Source organism: Lipotes vexillifer, unplaced genomic scaffold, assembly GCF_000442215.2.
Source record: "Lipotes vexillifer unplaced genomic scaffold, Lipotes_vexillifer_v1.1 scaffold91, whole genome shotgun sequence".
Classification (NCBI taxonomy): domain Eukaryota; kingdom Metazoa; phylum Chordata; class Mammalia; order Artiodactyla; family Lipotidae; genus Lipotes; species Lipotes vexillifer.
The window spans coordinates 1,804,527-1,826,104 of NW_006777583.1; the positions used below are offsets into that span (position 1 = coordinate 1,804,527).

The following is a 21,578-nucleotide window of genomic DNA, read 5'->3' on the forward strand; positions in this document are numbered from 1 at the left end:
GGCTGGGCTGAGGGAAGAGAACGAGAGCCTGACTGCCATGCTGTGCAGCAAAGAGGAGGAGCTGAACAGGACCAAGGCCACCATGAACGCCATCCGGGAGGAGCGGGACCGGCTGCGGAGGAGGGTGAGTGCCAGGCTTTTCCCTGGGGGCTGGGGCCAAAGGAGGAGCCAGCTGGTCGAGCCGAGGGCAGCCCCAAGAATTTGGTGGCATTTCTAGTCTTGTGAATCACCATCCCTTTCTGGTGATGAAGTCGTTCTTGAAAGTATTCTGAAAGCGCTGAGACGTGCAGGTAAGATTTTTAAAAACACTCTTCTCTGCAGTCGCAGAGCTGAGTGGATGCTAAAAATTATCCCAGTGCAGTGATTCTCAACCGTTCTCTGGGCACACACATCTTCCCCCAGGCTCAATTAAAATGTTCTTCCTTTGAGATAGGATAATAATATTTTATAATTTGCAAAAATATACGGAATTTCCCCTTTGCAGTTTCTTCGGTAAATTTTTCTTGAAACTTACTGTACCTGCTCTCACATATCCATACTGAGTCTAATGTGACACGTCCTCTCCTCTAGTGCAGACTCATGAAAGTTAATAATCTTATACATATATTTGTGTGTGTGTGTGTGTGTGTGTGTAATTCCTGGTAGTCACTCCTGCTCACTGAATGGCTCTATGGCCTGAACAGGTTCGAGAACCGCTTTGTTTAGGAGATACAGCCATTACTAAAGGAGCTGATGTTTCAGGACAGAAATGTTTGGCAGAGTTGTTAAAGCACTCACTTTTCCACAGATGGAGTTTTTTCTTAGGAACCCACAAGTATTTCTTTGTTTGGCTGTTAATTTGATCTGTGATTGGACTGGAGGTGAAGCAGTGAATTCTGCAATCAGAGACAATTCCCTCTGAACTTCACTTTGAATTACTAGACCTACTTTATTCTCTTTCTCCATTGTGGCAGTATTAGAAGCTTGCTTTTGAGTTGTGCTGTGACTGGTAATTTTGCACAGAGAGGAGAAAAAAATACATCCAGTTGATCATACCATTACTTTTTTTTTTTTTTTTTTTTTTTTTTTTTCGGTACGCGGGCCTCTCACTGTTGTGGCCTCTCCCGTTGCGGAGCGCAGGCTCCGGACGCGCAGGCCTAGCGGCCATGGCTCATGGGCCCAGCCGCTCCGCGGCATGTGGGATCTTCCCGGACCGGGGCATGAACCCGTGTCCCCTGTATCGGCAGGCAGACTCTCAACCGCTGCGCCACCAGGGAAGCCCACGCCATTACTCTTTAACTAGCTTTTCAGTAAGATCAGTGTGTGTACATCATTCTCCTTTCAGTAAGATCAGTGTGTGTACATCATTCTCCTTTTAATCTACATGCAGGTTTCATAATTGTCATTATTTATGAATATAGAAGAAATTACTATTTTTGAATGTTATCAACTCTTTTCCTCATTTGTGGCTATTGCCAGCATTCCTAACTCTCATATCTGAATGTCATTTTGTGTGAACTCACACGTGTAAGCTTATTTTCAGAACCCAGCTGTATCGGATGCCAGTCTCCGTCCTTGCAACAGCAGGTGTAAATCATTGCAGTCAGCAAAGACTTCTGGGCAAGCTGAGGACATTTAGTGCTAAGGCCCACAGCACCTGTAATTTCCTGGGCTACACTCCCTGATCATTATGTCTAATGCCCTAATTAGGTGTGCTTGCTTAGCGTGCACGTTCTCATGGTGCTTACTTTGTGAAGGAAATGTTGGTCCTAGGCCTAATTACGTATTGCGGTTTAGAATAAATTTCCTCCTCTAACTTGAGTTACTAAAGCACAAGACAGCCCTTGATTGTGACTAGCAAAGGAGACAAAGCCAGTTCCCCTTCGAGTATTTTCTCCAACTCTGGAGGTTAGTATTAAGGACAGCATAGTGTGATGGTAGCACACTCTGTGCCAGGGCTCTGTGACCACCTGGAGTCACAGCTTGATCTCCCAAGCCACTGTGAGTCTCTGGTAAGTTACCTGACCTCTCGGTTTATTCCACCATGAAGTGGGGGTAATAATAGTACCCAGTGCAGGGAAACTAGGTAATCCTCATGAATTATCTAAGCACTTAACCAACACATGGCATGTAGTAAATGCTCAAAAATTATCAGTAATTGTTTGAGATGAAATTCAGAGATACCTGTTTAGTAGTCTGGAAAGATTAACACCATAATCTTTTTTCCCCCAAGAATTGGTATATATTTGAAGGACTCTTAGAACTCTTAGATGGACGTTGAATAACTACACACACACACACACACACACACACACACACACACACACACACACACACACAAAATACTCAAAATCTTTCTTCTGATCACATTTATTACCGTGTAAGTTTTGCAGTTAATACGGCTTTATTTAAATTTGTATATTTTATATAAATTTATATAATTTATATTTCCAAATAAAAATATATTGGGGAACTTGTCTCTCTTCCTCAACTGGAAACTTCCTCCGGAATTTGTATACATACCCAGAACTAGATTTATTTCTCTTTATTTCAAGACAGTTGTGGGTGTCAGAATTTGCTAGATGCCTGTAAACGCCAGTTTGCTAGATTTTAAATGCTGGATGACTTCTACCTACCACCACCCAATATATTTTATTCCCCTGAGGAGAAATCTGTCTTTTGTGGTTGTTCGTTTTGTCTTCTTCATGATTTATAGCTCTGCGGAATGACTGAGGTCTAGTTTCATTTCCATCCTTGTGGTACCACACGATAACATGGCTGGTTGGCCTTTCCTGTCTTTGTAGCAACTCAGAATCCAGAGTTCATCAAAGTTGCGTGGAAAGCAATAGAGGCCACTTTTTGTTTTTTTGTTGCCCACATTCATTGTATAGAATTTGAACTGACCAGATCAATAGGATTAGTGCTTGCCCCCTGCCTGTAATTAAACAGAGTGCTCTCAGGAGGTTTTCTGAGCCTTGTTCAAAATTTAATTAAATTAGATCTTTAATGTCAGCTAACAGATTGGGCTACTTGGCAGAGCAGTAACTAAGGAACAACAGGCAGACAGTTTTTATTACTAGTCCCGGCTCATTATTAAATGAGGTAATCATTTAGGTCTTCATGCTCTGTAATAGAACCGCTCATTTCCTCACACTGAAAGGAGCGGGTGTAATTTAGGCCAAGTAGAATTAATTACTCTAGAAAGGGAAGCATTTGACTGTTCATTCATTCATTTTGTAAACATGATTGGTCATCTTCTCTGTGCTAGGCAGAGGGGCTGCGGTGATGAACAGGACACAGACCCTGGCCTGAAGCATGTTTGGGAGACAGGCAAATAAACAGGTCATTACAATGGTACATGTCAAGTGATAGGGAGGGATAAACACAGGAGAAGCCCTGAGAACTCATAGGAGGGACATGTGATGGCAGGTCCAGCCTCTCTATATTACGTATTTTTTACCTGATTGTTTAGGTCAACTGCCATGTAGCAAAAATGATCAGTGCTTTCCTCAGATAGTTTGGTAAAGCAAAAACTGGATGTGACCACTGGCTCATGAATCTGAGTCCCATTGAAAAATAGACTTGAATCAAACACAGGCAACACACATTCTTTATGAGATTTTGTACAAACTCTTCAGGAAGTTCTGCAAAGTCAGTTATAGTTTTATTACAGCAAAAAGATACAAATCAGAGCCAGCCAAACTAAGAGACATATAGGTGAAGTCTGGAAGAGGTCTGAAGGCAAAGCTCCCAGCTGTTTTCTTCCCCTGGAGTCCTGAATGGTGTTACCTCCTTTGCGCTGTGATGTGTGGCCAACTCGGAATATTGCCAGCCAGGGTAGTTCACCCAAGCTTCCGAATCCAAAGTTCTTATTGGGGTTTAATTATGTAAATGTGATTGATTGAATTGCTGGCCGTGTGGTTGGATTCAATTCCCAGTTCCTTCTCCTTTAGGGATATCAGGCTGATACCCTTTGGGCCATTTTTAAGTCTGTGAGTCATATCCTTTGGGCCACTTTTAAGTTTGCGAGTCTGCCAGGGGTGGTGGTGCTGCACTGCGTCTACCCACAGTCCTTCTAATGCAGGAGGGATCTCGGAGGTGTGAGGGGTCCGGCACTGTCCTACTCGGGCATGTGTGCAGCTTGCAGGTGTAGCACTCATCCTGTAAGCTCACCGCCTCTGGCAATTTACTGAGCATCCTCTTGTATGAGCCCAAGAGCCACCCCTAAAGCCATTAGTTCTAAATCCATTGGTGCCTGTTTCTAACTACTGCACTGGTTCTGAACACCTGATCAAATCCACTTTCAGTGTTCGCCCACGTTATCTCGAAGGGCACTTGACGATCAGTGTTCATGCTTAAAGGGAAAAAGGAGTCTGCTTAGAAAGACTAATGACTGGGCTTCCCTGGTGGCGCAGTGGTTAAGAGTCCGCCTGCCGATGCAGGGGACACGGGTTCGTGCCCCGGTCCGGGAAGATCCCACATGCCGTGGAGTGGCTGGGCCCGTGAGCCATGGCCGCTGAGGCTGTGCGTCCGGAGCCTGTGCTCCGCAACGGGAGAGGCCACATCAGTGAGAGGCCCGCGTACCGCAAAAAAAAAAAAAAAAAAAAAGAAAGAGTAATGACCTTAAAGGTTAACCATGTGTTTTATTATGTACTTCTTTCTACTAATTAATTCATTTATAACATGTACTTACTATTAGGCTGACCACCCTTACTGGGAGATAAGATGTATAGCGTCATGCTGAGGTGTCCAGAGCTGGTCTGTCTCCGAAGCAGTCATTCACTTCATCTGAATTATCTCCCATGATAGGCTACGTCAGTATCGCTTTGATATTTTTAACTAAAAATCAGTAACAGCAGAGATATTTCTAGAAGTGAAACTGTTGTGACCTTACATAGGTTAAATAAAGATTCATCTCCGTTTTGCCTTATTTAGCCTTAGATCTCATGTGAACTCTTCCCACTCAGCCTCCCTCTCCGTGATACTTTTCTTGTCTGTATATTGAAAATGCAGGACTGCAAAACAGTACTTTATATTTACTGTGAATTTATATGTGTATAAATGTGCCTGAATTCTGTATGTGTGTATGCAAAAATATTTAAAATAGAGCAGAACAATTTAAGCCAATCTCATAGTTATGGGGGTGGGGGGAGTACCTACGAGTATGGGTCAAGGGATATTTTGAACACTTCTGTAGTGTCCTAGTTTATCTTTTTAAGTGTGTATTCTTACAGTTGTATGGTTTTTAATATATAGAAGTAGATTCACAGAAATAGAAGGGAAGCTAATATGCTAAAATATTAAGATGCTAGTAAGTCTAGGCTGTGAAAAAGATAGGCATTCTTTTTTCTTTCTACTCTTCCTTAATTTTCAAATTGAAGAAACAGAAAAATAAAGTATGGATTATGGACCATGATTGGTATCTCCCAGCTTTAATAACTTGACATCCACACACAAGCACAGTTATTCTCTTTTGTCCTTGATGGAAATTTGTTCATAGCTTACCTGTTCCATTTCTCTTAGGAGTTTTTTTTTTTTTTTTTCTTTTCGGTACGCGGGCTTCTCACTGTTGTGGCCTCTCCCATTGCGGAGCACAGGCTCCGGACTCGCAGGCTCAGCGGCCATGGCTCACGGGCCCAGCCGCTCCGCGGCACGTGGGGTCTTCCCGGACCAGGGCACGAACCCGTGTCCCCTGCATCAGCAGGCGGACTCTCAACCACTGCGCCACCAGGGAAGCCCAGGAGTTTCTTTATATGAGGAAGAAGATGCCAATATTAGCAAATTTTAAATTCATAAAATACTTATTTTTAAAAAAACAGCCACCCTGTTTTCACGTTCCCAGCCCTAATCTGGCCTCGTAGGAGGGAGCTGAGAGGAGGGCGATCTTGCTCCAGTGTTTCCTTCCACCTCAGTTTGGGAGTCCCGGCTGGCTCTTCCTTTGTGTGACTGGAGTATTAGTCAAGATGAGGATGGGGTTACACAGCAGTAGCAAACTAACCCCCCAAATTTCAGTGGCATGGCCCACCAAAAGAGCTTGTTTTCTGGTTGCACTTCACGTCCAATGCAGGTTTAGAGATGAGCACACAGCTCTGCTCCATGTACTCACTCAGGAACCCAGGCTGATGGTAACCCATTATCTAAAACATCACTTGAACAGACTCACCCCTATATCTGAATGCTTCTGCTCACAGCCCATTGGCCAGAACTATACAGATGCTACACCTAACCGTAGAGGGGCTGAGAAATATGAAGGAGCACATGGGTATTTGTTGAGCCGTAAATGTTCCTAACACAGCTGATTTATTTGCTTTATGATACCAGATAGACTTGGACAGGAATCAGGGTGCCGGAGAAACTGGCGGTTTCACTCATCCATCTCGAGGTGGCTCTCAACATGCGTGACAGAATCACTGGGAACCTCTTTCAAAGGATAGATGCCCAGGCCCTTCCATGAGCCACCAAATCAACGCATGGGGTGTAGGACTCTTGTACACTTCCCTGTTGTGATCCCAGCCATCTCCCAGACAGGAAAGGGAAGGCAGTGTCCTTCAGTCACTGGGCGTGTTCCAAGAGCCTCTCCAGCCATCTTTACCTCTCTCCCCACAGGTGGAGTGAAAAGAGAGAGAACCACAGCCTTCTGGCACTTCCTATTCATGCCTAGCCTGCTCCTCCAGGGGCCACAGTATGGCAGTGATGAATCTTGCATCTGAAACAGGAGAGGTTCCCAATCCTGTCTGTCCACTCACTGGGGTCACATGAGCTATAGGAGTGGGTGCAGAGACGGGTGTGCTCATCCTAGAATCTAGCAGGACACGGGCACCCTGGGGCTCCAAAGGCAAGGTGCATTGCCTGGCATAGGGGAGGACTTCCCGTGCTACCCGATGAAGGAAAGTAGTTTTACAAGGTGCCACCTACCAATGCATTTTTTTTTCAGTGCAGTCTTGATAGCTTATTTTTAAGGACGCATTAATAATATTAATAGTATTAATATTCTTTGGATAGTTTCAGACTAAACATACCCCTCTTGTACTAAAAATAGATACCTCTGAAGGCAAAGCAGGACGCAGAGCCTGAATTGTGACACTGAACATGTTTTGAGCGTTTACTTGTGATGAGCAGTGATTTATGCACATCTCATTTAGTCTGCACGAGAACTCTACAAGAGGTACTATTATACCCTTCTTAGACATGAGAAAACTGGGGCCCACAGAAGTTTAATAATCTTGGTCTATGCTGACATTAACTCTTAGCACCAAAGCTTCGGCTCTGGTAGCCTTACTGTGGGATGCAGCATTCATTTTTCTCTTGTTTGGACTCCTTTCCTGCGTTCTTTCTGCTCTTTTTCCCATTTCTTCTCCTGCTTCCACACAGACCAGAAGTAAAGCATCCCCTCTTATAGTAACGTGGGTGCCAGACTCCTTAGGGTACCATCCATCAGTCTTCCTGGCATTCCAAAACAGCACAAAGTGAAGACAAAATACGTCTGTTTCATAGAGAAAAGGCTATGTGTGCATATATTTGTCTTGAGCCCGACGGAGCATTATTGGCAAAGCCTGTCACCCCTCTTCTCTGTAGTTCGAGGAAGCTTTAAGTGCAGTCCAAGGCAGAGAACCCTCAAAACGCTGATTTCCTCTTGTCTTCTTTGGAAACTGTTTCTAAAAGGGCTTTGTGCACATCTGTGCCACGGAAACCGTGAAGCAGCCTTTTTAGCTGTGGGCACCGGTGTCGGCTTATCCATCCCTGTCTCCCTTCTCCAGCCTCTGCTCCTGTGAGGAAGTCCAGCTGCGTAAAGGCGAGCTGTTGGCTATAAAGCACGTAGCTGACTCCGTTTGTTTGAAAGCTGGTAAGAAACGAGGAAGACAGCCAAAGCGCTGACCTTTTCCCTGACACAGCCACTTAGGTGATCCAGTCCAGGTTCCTTCGTGGGCTGTAGAACAAAAGAACACAATACACCCATCACATCTTCAGAGAATGGAAATGCTGCTGGGCTTGCTTTCCTCCTTCTGTAAATCAATTCTGTAAATAAATTCTGATTTCTCATCTGTTGGAGGGCTCCAAGAAAGAAAAGTCTTATAAAATCTCCAATAGGAGAAAGTGGTTCTCTGCAAAACACTCCCCAAGCCTGGACTTAGAGGAGGCAGCTTTCTTGAGACTCCACCAGACTCACCGCCTCAAGCTCGTTCAGTAGAACTTTTCCGGCCCAGTGATCCTCAGCCCGCTGCAGGGTAGAAATTATCTCATCTCAGCCAGCCGCAATTCACAGTGAAACTATGGATTACGACCTAACTGCCTGAAATTACGGCTACACAGCGACCACTCCTCCATTATCATCAGCGGAACAGGCTCGTTCTTTTATAACTAATAATAATGTTTCTCATCCTACTCAGGACTCCGGTGCCACCTTTCTTTCGTGCTTGTCACTCATCTGTGGACCACATTCACAGATGCCTTCATCAGCACACTCGGTCATCCCATTGTCTGTGCTCCTACCATGGTCCTGGGAGAGCGAAGGGCCAGTAGCTGCTCTGCTTACGCCCACCCCTGCCTCACCCGGTGAACTGCCCACCTTCCCAGAAAACTACCTCTGTGCCCACCCCAGCGATCTTTGTCTGCGAAAGACTCTTATTTCTCGCCAGCATCTCGCTCTCTGGCTCTGCACAATCTCTCAGGCTCGCGAGTGCCCATCTTCGTATTTACTTTCTTTCATTTGTTTTTTTTTTTTTCAATTTGGCCTGCGGGGCAGAGAAATAAGCTAATTACATCCCTCTGTTAAAGCATACTCATTGATCGTGAAAAGGCCCTCTTTTAATTTATGTATTGCTTTTCTCTCCCACTCCCTCTCCCTCACTTTTGTGTGTGTCCTTATACACAATGTTTTGTGTGTTGTTTTTAATTTACATCAGTCGTGTCGTGCTGTAGACTTTTTTTCTTTGTTTCCCCCGAGCGCTCTGATTTTTAAGGTCTGTCCATGTCGCTGTGTATGCATGAGGTCTGATGGCCTCCTGACATTCTGTCGTGTCCCCACCGTGGTTACCGTGCCTGACATCCAGATCTCCCACTACCACAAATAGCGCTCCAGTGCATATTCCCGTGCACATGTCCTCTTTGGTCCTGTGTGGAAATTCCTCTGGAATACATGTCCGGGAGTGAGGTTGCAGAGTCCTGGGGTGTGCATGTTCTTACTTGGACCAAATCCTGCAGTGCAGCTTTCCAGACTGGCCCACCCATCTGTCCGCTCACCGGCAGCATAGGAAGGTTCCTTCTGCCCCTACATCTCCGCCAGTTTTTGTGCTTATCATTATTCCTCTTACCCCATTCTTTTTCTGAGTTCAATGTTCTAATTCCTGAAAAGCCTGTGTCCTTGGGAAGTTCTTTCAGCAAAGGTCTACGGGTGCCTAATTCTTAATCTTTGAGAATATCTTTATTTTTGCCCACACTCTTCATGATAGGGGTATAGTTTCTTGTTGTTGCTTAGACAGATTACCACCAACAGTGGTGTAAAATAACACAGATTTATTAATCAGAGTGTCATCAGGGCTGTGTTCCTTCTCAGTTGTGCTTCCTTGCCTTTTCCAGTCATTCCTGCAAATTCCCTCTTGCCATGTAAGGTAATATATTCACAGGTTTCCAGGATTCAAGTGTGGACATCTTTGGGGGCCATTACTCAGCCTACTGTAGTAGGCTAGGTATTGGATTTTCGGGTGACAGTTTTATTTGGCGATGTTCAACAGATTGTATTGAGACTGACGCTGTGTCAGACACTGTTCAGTGTGTTGAATACAGTAGTGAGTGAAACAAACCTACCCCACTGCCCCAGAGCCTGTGTCATCTCTCCCCACCTGACAGCTTTAAGATTCTCTCTTTATCCTTTCCCCTCGCCCTACATTTGCACCGCAGTGTTTCTAGATACGCCGTGTTTTCATCCTCTTCTTCCAGTTAGCACCAGCTGCATAACAAACCACCCCAAACATGGAGACCTAAAACAACAATCATTTACTGATAACTGCATCCTCCTGGGGATGACTGGGCTCCAGTGGACAGTTCTCTCTCTTGGGCGCAGATGTGGTCGCAGTCAGATGGTGGCTGGAGCCAGAGTCGTCTTGAAGGGTTCCTTACTCGTTTGTCTGGTGGGTGAGGCTAGCTGCTGTCTGGACCTTAGCAGGGACTGTTGGTCAGAGCACCCACAAGCATCTTCTCGGTGTGGCCCGTGCTTCCTCACGACAGAGTCGGCGGCATGTAAGGGTCAGCATCCCAAGAGAGAGCTAGGCAAAATTGTATTGCCTTTTCTAACCTAGCCTTGGAAGTTACGTGGTAGCACTTTCACTACACTCTGTTCATCAGATGCAATCTCTCAGGCCAGGCGTGTGCAACGAGAGGGGAACTAGAGTCCAGTGATGGAGAGACTATCAGAGCATTTGCAGACGCATCTAAAAACTGCCACAGCTACTTAGCACCTGACATGATACTTAAGTCTCGGGACTTACGTTGGTCTCTACATCTGGAAAACTCGCCTGTTCTCTTTTCAGATAGCGTTTCTCTGTCATTATCTGTGTCCCTGTCCTCTGGAACTCCTTTAAAAGTGTGTTGAAAGGGCTTCCCTGGTGGTGCAGTGGTTAAGAATCTGCCTGACGATGCAGGGGACGCAGGTTCGAGCCCCGGTCCGGGAAGATCCCACATGCCGCGGAGCGGCTGGGCCCGTGAGCCACGGCCGCTGAGCCTGCGCATCCGGGAACCTGTGCTTCACAACGGGAGAGGCCACAACAGTGAGAGGCCCGCGTACCGCAAAAAAAAAAAAAAAAAAAAAAGTGTGTTGAAGCCTCTCAGTGACACTTGCATATTTTGCCCTTCTTTAGCTGCCCATGCTGTGTTCTGAATTCTCTGTACTGTGCTCCTGTTCACTGCTTCTCTTTCCAGTTTTATCCAGTCTAAAGCTTAACCCGTACGTTGATTTTATTTCATTGACTACGTTTTCCATGGGCTTTTTTGTTCATCTACCTATTCTCGTTTGATATCTGCCTATTTTTGTTTCGTAATTTATTATGTACAGAAATTACTCCTTTTATCTCTTTAAGGGCCCTAAACATACTTGTGATTGTGATGTGGTTTACTGGTTGCTCTATTCTGATTTCTCCTCCAGTGGAGTCGTCTCCTGATTTAGCCTGCTGGCTCTCCTGTCTCATCCTCCTCTCCCTGCAGTCATCCTTCCATGTCGAGCAGCTCCATGGTCCTGGGCTCCTAGTCATGGGAGGCTTAAGTCTCTTCCTGTTCTCTAATGATATCGGGTGGTTTACCAGTTACGTTTCTGGGTCAGTGAGTGGCCTGGTAAAATCCAGACCAGTTTTCAGTGTGAATTTGTAAGATTGGGGCCCCACACTAGGGAGCTAGGATAAACTTGGACTCCACGCCCAAATGTGTCACAGGTCTGAGATGTTGGTTTCTTAGGCTTGACCCGTCTACACAGCCCAGGGGCTCCTTTCCGGCTTCCGGGGCAGCGCGCTGAGTCCGCTTCTCACAGATGGGTCGGGCAGGAAGGCTCCCAGCTTGATGCTGGAGGATCAGCTCAAAAAGCCTGACCTGCAGGGGCCCCTGTGCCTCTCCCCGCCCCACACCCCGGCGTGCACACTCCATGCCCTGCTCTCCATTCCACGGCTCCCTCCTAACCTCTCTAACCTTATTTTTCACTTCATTTCTGTCACCTGGAGATTTTACTCTCTTTTTTTGAACCTTGGCAATGAATTTCTTTCTCATTGTTCCTTTTTATGCAGCATTTCTGTGCATTTTTCATAGGAGGACTGTCTGTTTACTCTAGCTGAGGCTGTCATATGCTGGAAATTTCCATTTGTTCTGTATACAGACAGTTAACCCTCCTGTTTTCAGCCTTACTTCTCATTCGTGTCCTTCGTAGTACCTGCTGAGGCTGCATCTAAACCCTGCCAACCTTCTTCTGGGTAGATTGGCCACCTCCCCTTGTATAGTTTATAGAATTTGCCTTTTTCCATTTTGTTTCTTTCATCAGTACTCTTCCTTCCACTCTGCTTTTAAGGAATGCGCCCAGATCCTCTGTCTGCTAATGCCCCAAGCACATTCTTTTCACTGTTATGGTTTTGATTCTTTTTTTATTCTTCACTACCATTTTCATGAGGTCTCTGGGGTTTGAAGAAAATAATGCCTTGAGTCAGTCTGCTGTCTAGAATGAAAAAGCTCGGCTGACTTCTCAGTGCTGCTGGGTAAGCCTCTCTCTCTCTCTCTTTCTCTTTCTCTCTCTCTCTCTCTCTGTCTCTGTCTCTGTCTCTGTCTGTCTGTCTGTCTGTCTGTCTCTCTCTCTCTCTCTCTCTCTCTCTCTCTCTGGGTTATCGGTCAGCTTCCTTTCTCATTTCTGACAGCTACTATTCCCTCCTTCTCTCCTAGCAGAGGACCTTAACTCTTGTCTCTGAGAGAGACAAAAGCCATCAGGTGGGAGCCTCCTGTTTCCCATCCTCATTCTCCAGTCTGCAAACACACCTTTCTTATTATCTATCCTCACCTCTTCTTTCTCTCTTAGAGCAAAAGCCGCCCCTTCCTACTGTCCTCGGTTGAGCCTTCGGTCCAACCAGCTACGTAGAGTCTCTCCTCCCACCCACATGGCTGCACCTTTTCCCTTGGCAACTATATCCACATGTAGGAGTCCAGTTCTGATCTCCTTCCCTCAGATTATATTTCTAATTGTTGACTGAATATCCTTCTTTACACATCTGATGGTTTCCTCAAATTCAGTATATCCAAAGTTGGCATCTTTGTTTATCTCTGAGAAATCAGCTGCTTATGTTTTCACCATTTTGCTGAGTAGTACCATTTATCCACTAAGTCATTCCAGCCACGAGTTTGGGTATCTCGTCCCTTTCTTGAATCGTTCTAGAACTGCATTGACCAATACAGTAGCTACTAGCCATGCAAAACTATGTAAATTTGAATTTCAATTAATTAAAATACAGTACAATTAAAAGTAAAGTTCCTTAGGTGTGCTAGGCGCATTGCATGTGGCTTGTGGCTACCGTTGTGGACGGTAGGGCTATAGAACATTCCCGTTGTTACAGGAAGTTCTATTGGACGATGCTGGCCTAGGGAGTATTAGCCATCTTTGCTCCCACTTCACTGATGGTATTTGAGCCCTCATCATTTCTCATGTGCAGCTTTGACTCACTTCCTTCCTCTTCCTCACTCCAGTCCATTCTCTTCTCTAATAAAATGATTTTATGAAGCCCTTTTCACTCTTTGGGAAGTCATTGAGCTCTAAGCGAGAGAAGCAGAGTTCTGGCATTTTACTGTCATTTCCTTCCTTGAACCTTCAGAGCCCCCCATGCCTTTTTCTCTTTTTATTTGCTTGTTAAACAGCTACCCAACCTTCCAGATTGCACCCCGGCGTTCCCTACTCTGGGAAGGCAGAATAATGCTTCTTTCACAGCGCGGACACTCCTTGTTGGTGTCCCTTCTCAGAGCATGTTTCACGAGGTGTCTGGCTAGGGCAGACATCTGAGCCTAGGACTCTGAGCCACTGAAAGACGAGAATCTCACCTTCATACTCTGCAGGTTTCAAATGTACGCAACAGACAGACTTCTCTTCTGGGCCTCTAGATGGGGCCTGGCTACATACTCATTTTAGGAGAAATGAGAAAATGGCCACTGAAGTCATGTTCTGTGTTCCGCTCTTGAAGATGTCAACAGCAATTGGGAAAGGCTTTATGGGTGATGAATTACTTTCCCACAGTATCGATTCCTACTTAGGGTTCCTGTGATTCCCAGCTATCCCCAACTCCAAACCACATATCTGGTTGAAAGAAAGATATTTTCTTTAATAACATATCTTCAGTGAAAGATGGGTATATTAGTTAATTACCTCAGACTTAGTGACATAAAACAACAAAAACATATTCTCTCACCGTTCTGGAGTCTACAAAATCAGGGTGTTGGCAGGGCTGCACTTCCTCCAAGGGCTCTAGAGAGAATCCTTTCTCGCCTCTTCCAGCTTCTGGTAGCCCTTGACTTGTGGCCAATCCCTGCCTCCGTCTTCACACGGCCTCCTTCTCTGTGTGTCTGTGTCTCAAATCTCCTTCTCTTTTTTCTTACAAGAACACCAGTCATGAGATTTAGGACCCACCCTAAATCCAGGATGATTTCATCTTGAGATCCTTAGTTTAATTACATCTGCAAAGACCATATTTCCAAATAAGGTCCCATTCCCAGGTACTGGGGGTTTAGAACTTGGATATATCTTTTGAGGGGGACACAATTCCACTTACTACAATGGGTAAGAATAAAAGTGAGGACTCTTAACAGCAGTCTCTTTCCCCTCTCCTAAGCCTTACCTAAGCTGAATCACCAGATTGGTTACAGCCTTCATTTCTGTGCATTTATTCATTTAAATTAAGACCCCACCTCCCAAGCCAGAAGAGAGAGGCTATTTAACTCAACCAGCTGTCGCTCTTTCTTTCCATCACAGACTCACTCCACCCCCTGCAGCTGGATTTTTTTCACTGCCTAACCATGATCATTACTTAATAAAGCGTAGACCAAAATAAGCATGCTTTTCACCCTTTAGTTTTCAAAGACATTCTCTGCGTCCAGAGCTTTTAATATGAGAATGGGTATTTAGATTTAGAAATCATTTTAAGCATGCGTGCCCATGCACAAGCACACCATGGAAAATGACTAGAGGCTCTTACTCTGTAGAGTAATAAAGAACATAGGTACTTTTTCTGGCTTCATTTTTCAGTGTCATCTAAATTTTCTACAGTGGATGTTTGACTTTAGTGATTAGAAGAAGAAACTTTTTTTTATAACCTGGGTAGTTTTAATGACGCTTTTATAAAATGCCCAGGGCCATTTTTGCTTTTTTAAAAGAGAGATGAGTGGGCCAGTTGAGATTCTAGGAAGTCCAGACCACTGATTGTTTTGGGAATGATTCAGACACTTTTTAGATTTGGGAGTGGTGTTAACACTGTCGATTATTCAGGACCTCGTCAGACTTTCACAGTGGTAGAACTTGAAATCCATGGTCTCTACCAGAGTGGTTTCCCCGGTGCCAGGAAGCTGGCCTGATGGAAAAAGGGGTCCTGTCCCTCTGCCATGGGGCACAGAGAGGCACAGTTTATCGGGACCATTCCAGAATGAGCCTTGTAATCTCTCACCAGCAATACCACTTGACTTTAACAGGCATGTGTTTTTCTAGTCTTTAAACTATTTTGAGGGCAGCTCTGTGTCTGGCCCTTTATGAGGACGACACACATTTCTGTTAACCCCCAGTTACTGGAAGCCGCAGCAGAGACAGCTGTCATCAGGCACTTTTGAGCTGTTTCACCATTGAATGTAGTTCTCTCCGAGGGAATTTTCCCATTTTGGCTTCTAATATGCTGATGAATTATTGAAATTTCAATTACTTTTGGTTCCCAATTTAGCAGAGTGGAGACATGCAAGATATTGAATACAAAAAGCTCTCCAATCGCTTTTAGAGAAGGGTTTGCTTGGAAGGGTTTGGCGTCAGGGCTGGCAGGGGTGCAGCCCTGCTCCTTCTGTGTTGGGGACTAAAGTACCACATGGCCTTGGCAGTCCCTTAGGTCACTGCTGCTCAAGGTGCAAGTCCCTAACCGGGACCTGGCATCTGCATCTCCTGGGAGCTTGTTAGATACGCAGACTCCTAGGCTTGGTCTCCGCCTACTAATCAGAATCACTGAGAGTGGAACCCTGGGCTCTGTGTTTTAACAAGCCCTCTGGGACATCCTGGTACACTGACAAGTTGGGAAAACCCTGCCTTTGATGTCCTGGTGCTAATTTTTCCCAGTGGGGTCTGGTGCCCATTTGTAGGGGCCCTTAGATGCTTCAGTCAGTGTGCCCTTTAAGATAGACACTGTGCGTAATGGTAAAACTGTGATCAAGGTCATCAGAGAGACCAATTTCTAACAATCATCTTCACTTGCTTGGAACACTTCTCTCTTTGGAAGTCCGTGAGCCGTAACCATAGAGAAGCAGAATTTGGACATTTAAATTCTGTGCAGGTAAATGTGTGCTCTAAATGTAATTGAAAGGGCCCTGTGTTTCTCTGTACCGAAGGGCTATTTAGATATTCCTTCCCACTGTCCCCAGGATAATCTCATCTCGAAGTCCCTTGGAGAGAAGCCGTGGGTACCATCTCTGACGCATCACCTTAGCCTCACCTCCTTCCCAGGGCAGGTCTCTCTCCTACACTGTGCACGCTGAATAGCTTGCAGTTCTTCAGACACAGTGTGTCATGCAAGCTACTCTCCCTGCCCCACCACCAAAGCCAGCCCCTTACTCATCTCATCCCTTAAGCCCTGTTCACCTGTGGGGCTCTACTCAAGGATGGCTCCCTAATGACTTCAGGTGCAGTCACTCTCTTCGCCTTTTCTGCTTCCTGCAAACTCTGGATAGATATTTATGGCATGTGGGTGCACTTGTGTTGAAATTGTCTCTCTCCGCTGAGCTCCGAGGTCCACGCGAGTACAGATTTCATCCTGGGTTCTGTCCCTTGTGTCCATGTGTGTCAGGCACACGAGGCTGAATGAATAAACATTCCTCAAAGATGGTCATTCTACTTCTGCTGGAAGCCTCCAGTGCCTTAGGAAACATGTTCCCTTCGTACTTTTGAAGAACAGATATACTTGGCCAGCACGTGGCGGACTAGTTAAGAACAACAGTGCATTCTATGTGGACTCAACCGACTTAGCTTTTCAGGGAAGCCAGTTTCTTAACGTAAATGAAAGCTCTGCCCTCCCCTCCACCAATCTGGCTGTTCTCCTCTTTGGCCGGGGAACCCACCCGCTGTATCTGAAGGTGTTCTTTTTTCAGGTTCGAGAGCTTCAAACTAGACTGCAGAGCGTGCAGGCCACAGGGCCCTCCAGCCCTGGCCGCCTCACTTCTGCCAATCGCCCTGTTAACCCCAGCACCGGAGAGCTAAGCACAAGCAGTAGCAGCAATGACATCCCCATCGCCAAGGTGAGCTCCCGGGGACGGCAGGGACACCTCCTGTTAGCTGGCTGCCCCAGCCTCCGTGGAGCAGGGCCGCTGTGCAGGCATGCAGTTGGCTCAGCTGGCCCCCAGGGGCTTCCTGGGGTCCCGCACAGGCCTCCTGTGCTGGAGCTGCAGGGAGAGATAACCCACTAATGTTTTACGTCTCTCTCGGCTGCAGGCTGGACACCAGCTCTCATTAATCAGCCAGCTGGAGCATGTCACAGCTGACAGGTCGTTGTGGAGAGTGAGATGTTTTGTCAGGCTCTGCAGTGCAAAGGGGTGGGTGGAGAGCTGCTCTAGAGGATCAAGGTTCAGCCCAGGAGGGGACCCTGAGTAATGAATCAATGATCTCCCTGCTCACAGGACTGACAGCCCTGCCAGCAGAAAAATAGATTGTGATGGGCAGGCCCTGGCAGCTGTGAGAAGTAGGCCCTCCGTTCTCAGCCACAGCCCCCCTGCCCCGCTCCTAAGTTGAGTCTACCCCAGAGAGACTGTTCGAATGATACACGTCCTGTCCCCGGTAGCCCTACCAGTCTCCGCAAGAAGGTTGGTTCTCACCCATCAAGTTTATTAAGTCAAGTCAAACCAGTGTTTCTCAACCAGAAGTGATTTTTGTCCCCCAGGGGATATTTGGCCATGTCTGGACACCTTTTTGATGGTCATAGCTGGAGTGCTACTGGCATCTTATGGCTAGAAGCCACGGATGCTGCTAAACACCCCACAATGCACAGAACAGTCCCTACAGCAAAGAATCCAACCCAAAATGTCAAAAGTGCTAAGGTTGAAAAACCGTGAGTTAAGCAGAAAAACTGGACAAGTGAGCCGTTTTTAAGACTTGATGAATCAGTTTAGTTGCCGCAGTTAAAGAGTAGCCCTGTATAAACAGAGTCTCCACCGTTTATATGGGGAGTTACGTGTTGTTTTTTGAAAATTTGTTTGTTTTGTTTTTTAAGATTGCTGAGAGAGTGAAGCTATCAAAGACCAGGTCCGAATCTTCATCGTCTGATCGGCCAGTCCTGGGCTCAGAAATCAGCAGCATAGGGGTGAGTGTTCATGAGAAGCAAGGCAACAGAGTACCCAGTAAAGCTACACAGTGGTTTATCCGTGACAGAAGAACTTCCAAAGTTCACCCCCAGTAAACCAGTTAGTAATAATAAGAAATCATACCTGATTTCCTTCCAAAGGATCCGATGAAAATGTATAGTGGTTTGCACGTGGTGAATCACTTCTTCAGCTTTAAGGGAGATTTTTTTTTTTTCTCTCTCTAGCTGAAACCATTCAGAAAGAAATGATTTAGGTCTGGTTACTGGCAATGTAGATGAAGGTCTTAAAGTATCTGCTTTATATCACCCTGCTTCCCCAGAGATGGAGTGAGTCAGGAAGCTCTAAGAGAACTTTACTGTTCGCACATCCCTCTTGAAAGGGAAGGTGCTCTCCAGTGAGGAGGATTGCTGCCTTTGAAGTGTGGCCAGTGCTGTGACAGACCAGAACCTTCCAGCTCAGTACTAGAGTTTTCATTTGTAGAGCCCTGAACCCCGTGGGGCTGTAAGCTGATAAATGGTGAAAAGGGAATTTCAGTTCCCTGGGGATGTCTTTTAGAATTCCGGGGTAAGGCTGGGAAATCCAGCCTATTTGGTCCTCAGGGCTGGGGAAAACCTGAACAGCACTCTTAAGGCCCTATTTTAGACTTTTGTGCTGGGTAGAAATTGCGTGCACCCAGATTCCATGCCAAAGCCAAATTATGAACATAAAGGAGTGGACGCTCCCCTTAACTACAACAGCCGGAGACAAGTCTGGGGGTGGCAGGGGGTTTCGGAAGGGAGCAGGATGTCCAGCCTCTGTTTAATATCCAAAATTTTAGGTCTCTAAACACTCATGATCCCACATGCCTGCTGCCCAGGATGCAGCTTAGAAGATGCCGCTTGCATTTTGACACTGTTTTATGTACTGTTTCACAATAGTTCACTTTTTATACTAGGATTATATTATACAAACGGAGGATGATCAGGGTAGCTATCTCCTGGTGCCTGATTCTCAAGGAGCATCGGCTTTAAATTGTTTTGCATGCAAAGCATGCCTGGGGGACCAGCATCCCTGAAGTGACACTGTCCAGAGGGGGATTAATGCTCATCTGTACAGGTATCCAGCAGTGTGGCGGAGCACCTGGCCCACTCTCTTCAGGACTGCTCCAACATCCAAGAGATCTTCCAGACACTCTACTCCCATGGATCTGCCATCTCGGAAAGCAAAATTAGGGAGTTTGAGGTGGAAACAGAACGGTTGAATAGGTAAGGAGAAATTCTGCATATTTGGATGGTGGCAATGGGGGCAATCCCTTTCCCTTCCCAAAGATCAACTCAGGTTGGCTTACGTGTTGTGACATAGAGTGATGCTGTCAGGCTGGTGGGTGGGGAGTTTCCACCATCCTGTTCATCACAGGAGGGCTGGCTTCATGGGCACTGTGTGACCTGTCATCAAATGCACAGGGCCTCGTGCTTAAAAGGACCCCACACTTGCTTTACTGCTCTGCTGTCACTGTTTTAAATTCTTAATAATTTATGAACCAGGGGCCCCACCTTTTCGTTTTGCACTGGCCCTAGCAAATTAAGGAGCAAGTGCCGGGAGCAGTCCATATGGAATGGCAAGTAGGTCAGGATGGCAAGATGGCTCCCAAGCATGCAGCCTGAGCTGCTGAGAACCACAGAGAGCAGCTCTGGGATGTGGACTCAGCACCCAGGGGTGCCTGGAGCCAGCAGAAGCAGTCTGATGAAGACGCTCCTGCGATGGAGCAGGCATGCTGGTCTAATCCTCCCTGCTCGAACTGAGGGTTGCCTGATTTTATTTATGCTTTTTGCAAATGTGCACGTCCTGCCATCCCTACATGCTATCCTACTTAGTTCTGATTATCTAAGTAGGTCTAACTATCCTGCTTAGAATAATTCAACTGTGTGTACCCAGTTTTATGGGTTCTTCCTAAATCTTATGCCAGAGGTGGTTTGAGTTTGTCCTCCTGCCTCTGTGGCAAAGACTGGCTTGTGTGTTGTCCCAGCAATGAAAGAGAGCTGCTAAAAAAGCAAAAGAGAAGGACCAGGGCCAAGCCACGGCAACTACTCAGAAATTGGCTCCGCGGTGGCAGAATGGACTAGTGATGGCATCCCAGTGTGCTGTGGCTGCCCTGACCTAGCGATCTTCAGTGGGAGAGCATAGTCAGAATTGGAAAGGTTTACGAGCTAACCAGTAAGAAATGTGGATGCCATTCCCCTGGTGTATGGCAAACCTGAATAAATTGAATTATCCTTTTAGTCCTCCCTGATTTGAAGCTGTTTAATATAGCACTTGAGAACCAAGGAAATATGGCTATCTAGGTCATTTTAAATCTTGAAATTAAACGGTTTCCTTATTAAATCCAAAATACTTAAGAGTGACAATCCTGATGATTGCCTTGTAGCAGTGAAGAGGCAGCCCTCTCAGTGTCACAGGCAGAGGAGTGCTTAAAAATTGAATCACATATGCCCTTTGCAGTTTAATGAAGTCAGATGCCTTCAGGGGCCCTCTGTGTAGTGAGGATCTCCTCTCTACAGATCCTGGGATTTAACAAGCCTGCTTTGTCCTTGAATTTGAGGGGAGGTTCCTTTCTCTTCAATTATATGCACCTAGGAGAGACCAAAGATGGGGGAACTATTTGGTGCTTGTAGCTCACGTTATCATGGAGTTTAACAGCTTACAAAAGGCTCCCGCTGACAACGTCTTAACTCTCAACTTGGGAGGGCAGAATAGTCCCATTTCGAAAATGAGAAAACAAAGGCTTTGACTTTGAATGACTTGCTTCACGTCCAGAGCTGTTAAATAGCCCAGCTGATCGACCCCTGCCCCTCTACCTCACCTCCATTGTTTTCTATATTATCACAGCTACTGCTAGAACATGGGAATTCTTGTAAATAATCTACCAGCATGTTCTGGTGTCTGTTATTTAACTACCTATCTCAGAGTTGGAGTCCTATTACCCTCCAAAAATATTACAGCCTTTAACTTGTGTTTGTGTGGGGGAGACAGGGGTGTGTGTCACGTCTACTCAAAAGTGTGTTTTCTCATTTAACAAGTCCGTGTTAAGCACTTACTATATGCTGGACTATTTGGATGCAAAAGAAAGTAAAACGGACAAGATCCCTGCTTTCATGGAGCTATATCCTGTTAAGGGAGCTAGACAAAAAGCAGACAAATAAGAGCATAAGAAAGCTCCACATAAATAGGACACTGACGGAATAACAGGAAGGCTTGATTTTAGTAGGCAGCCAGGGAAGGCATCTCTGAAGGGGGGACATGTCAACTGAGATTTTCAGGGGAAAAAGGAACAGCCATATGACAAACTAGGAGGAGACTTAGGGGCCAGCTTACCAACTTCAAGGCTGGGAAGTGGTTGGCATGAAGTTAGAATTGCCCAAATGCCAATGGAACTGAAATAGAATGAGTGAAAGGAAGAGTTCCATGAGATAAAGTGGCAGAATAGGCAGGGCTGGGTGAGATACAGATCTTGAGGCCATGGACAAAGTTTACTCTTTAAGTGTCGTTGGAAGTTGTTAAGGGGTTTATGTAGGGAA

General features: G+C 45.9%; 1 protein-coding gene across 2 annotated transcripts in view; it reads left to right on the top strand.

Moving 5' to 3' along the window:
• The window catches only part of MCC (MCC regulator of Wnt signaling pathway), a 447,124-nt gene that overhangs the window by 376,718 nt on the left and 48,828 nt on the right, over positions 1-21,578 (top strand). For both annotated transcript variants that reach the window (XM_007451192.1, XM_007451193.1), the window contains 4 exons: positions 1-124; positions 16,819-16,965; positions 17,934-18,023; positions 19,120-19,268. The exon at positions 1-124 is cut by the window's left edge and continues 104 nt beyond it. In XM_007451192.1, coding sequence (XP_007451254.1) covers positions 1-124; positions 16,819-16,965; positions 17,934-18,023; positions 19,120-19,268 — 510 coding nt within the window. The remainder of the gene's footprint in view (positions 125-16,818; positions 16,966-17,933; positions 18,024-19,119; positions 19,269-21,578) is intronic.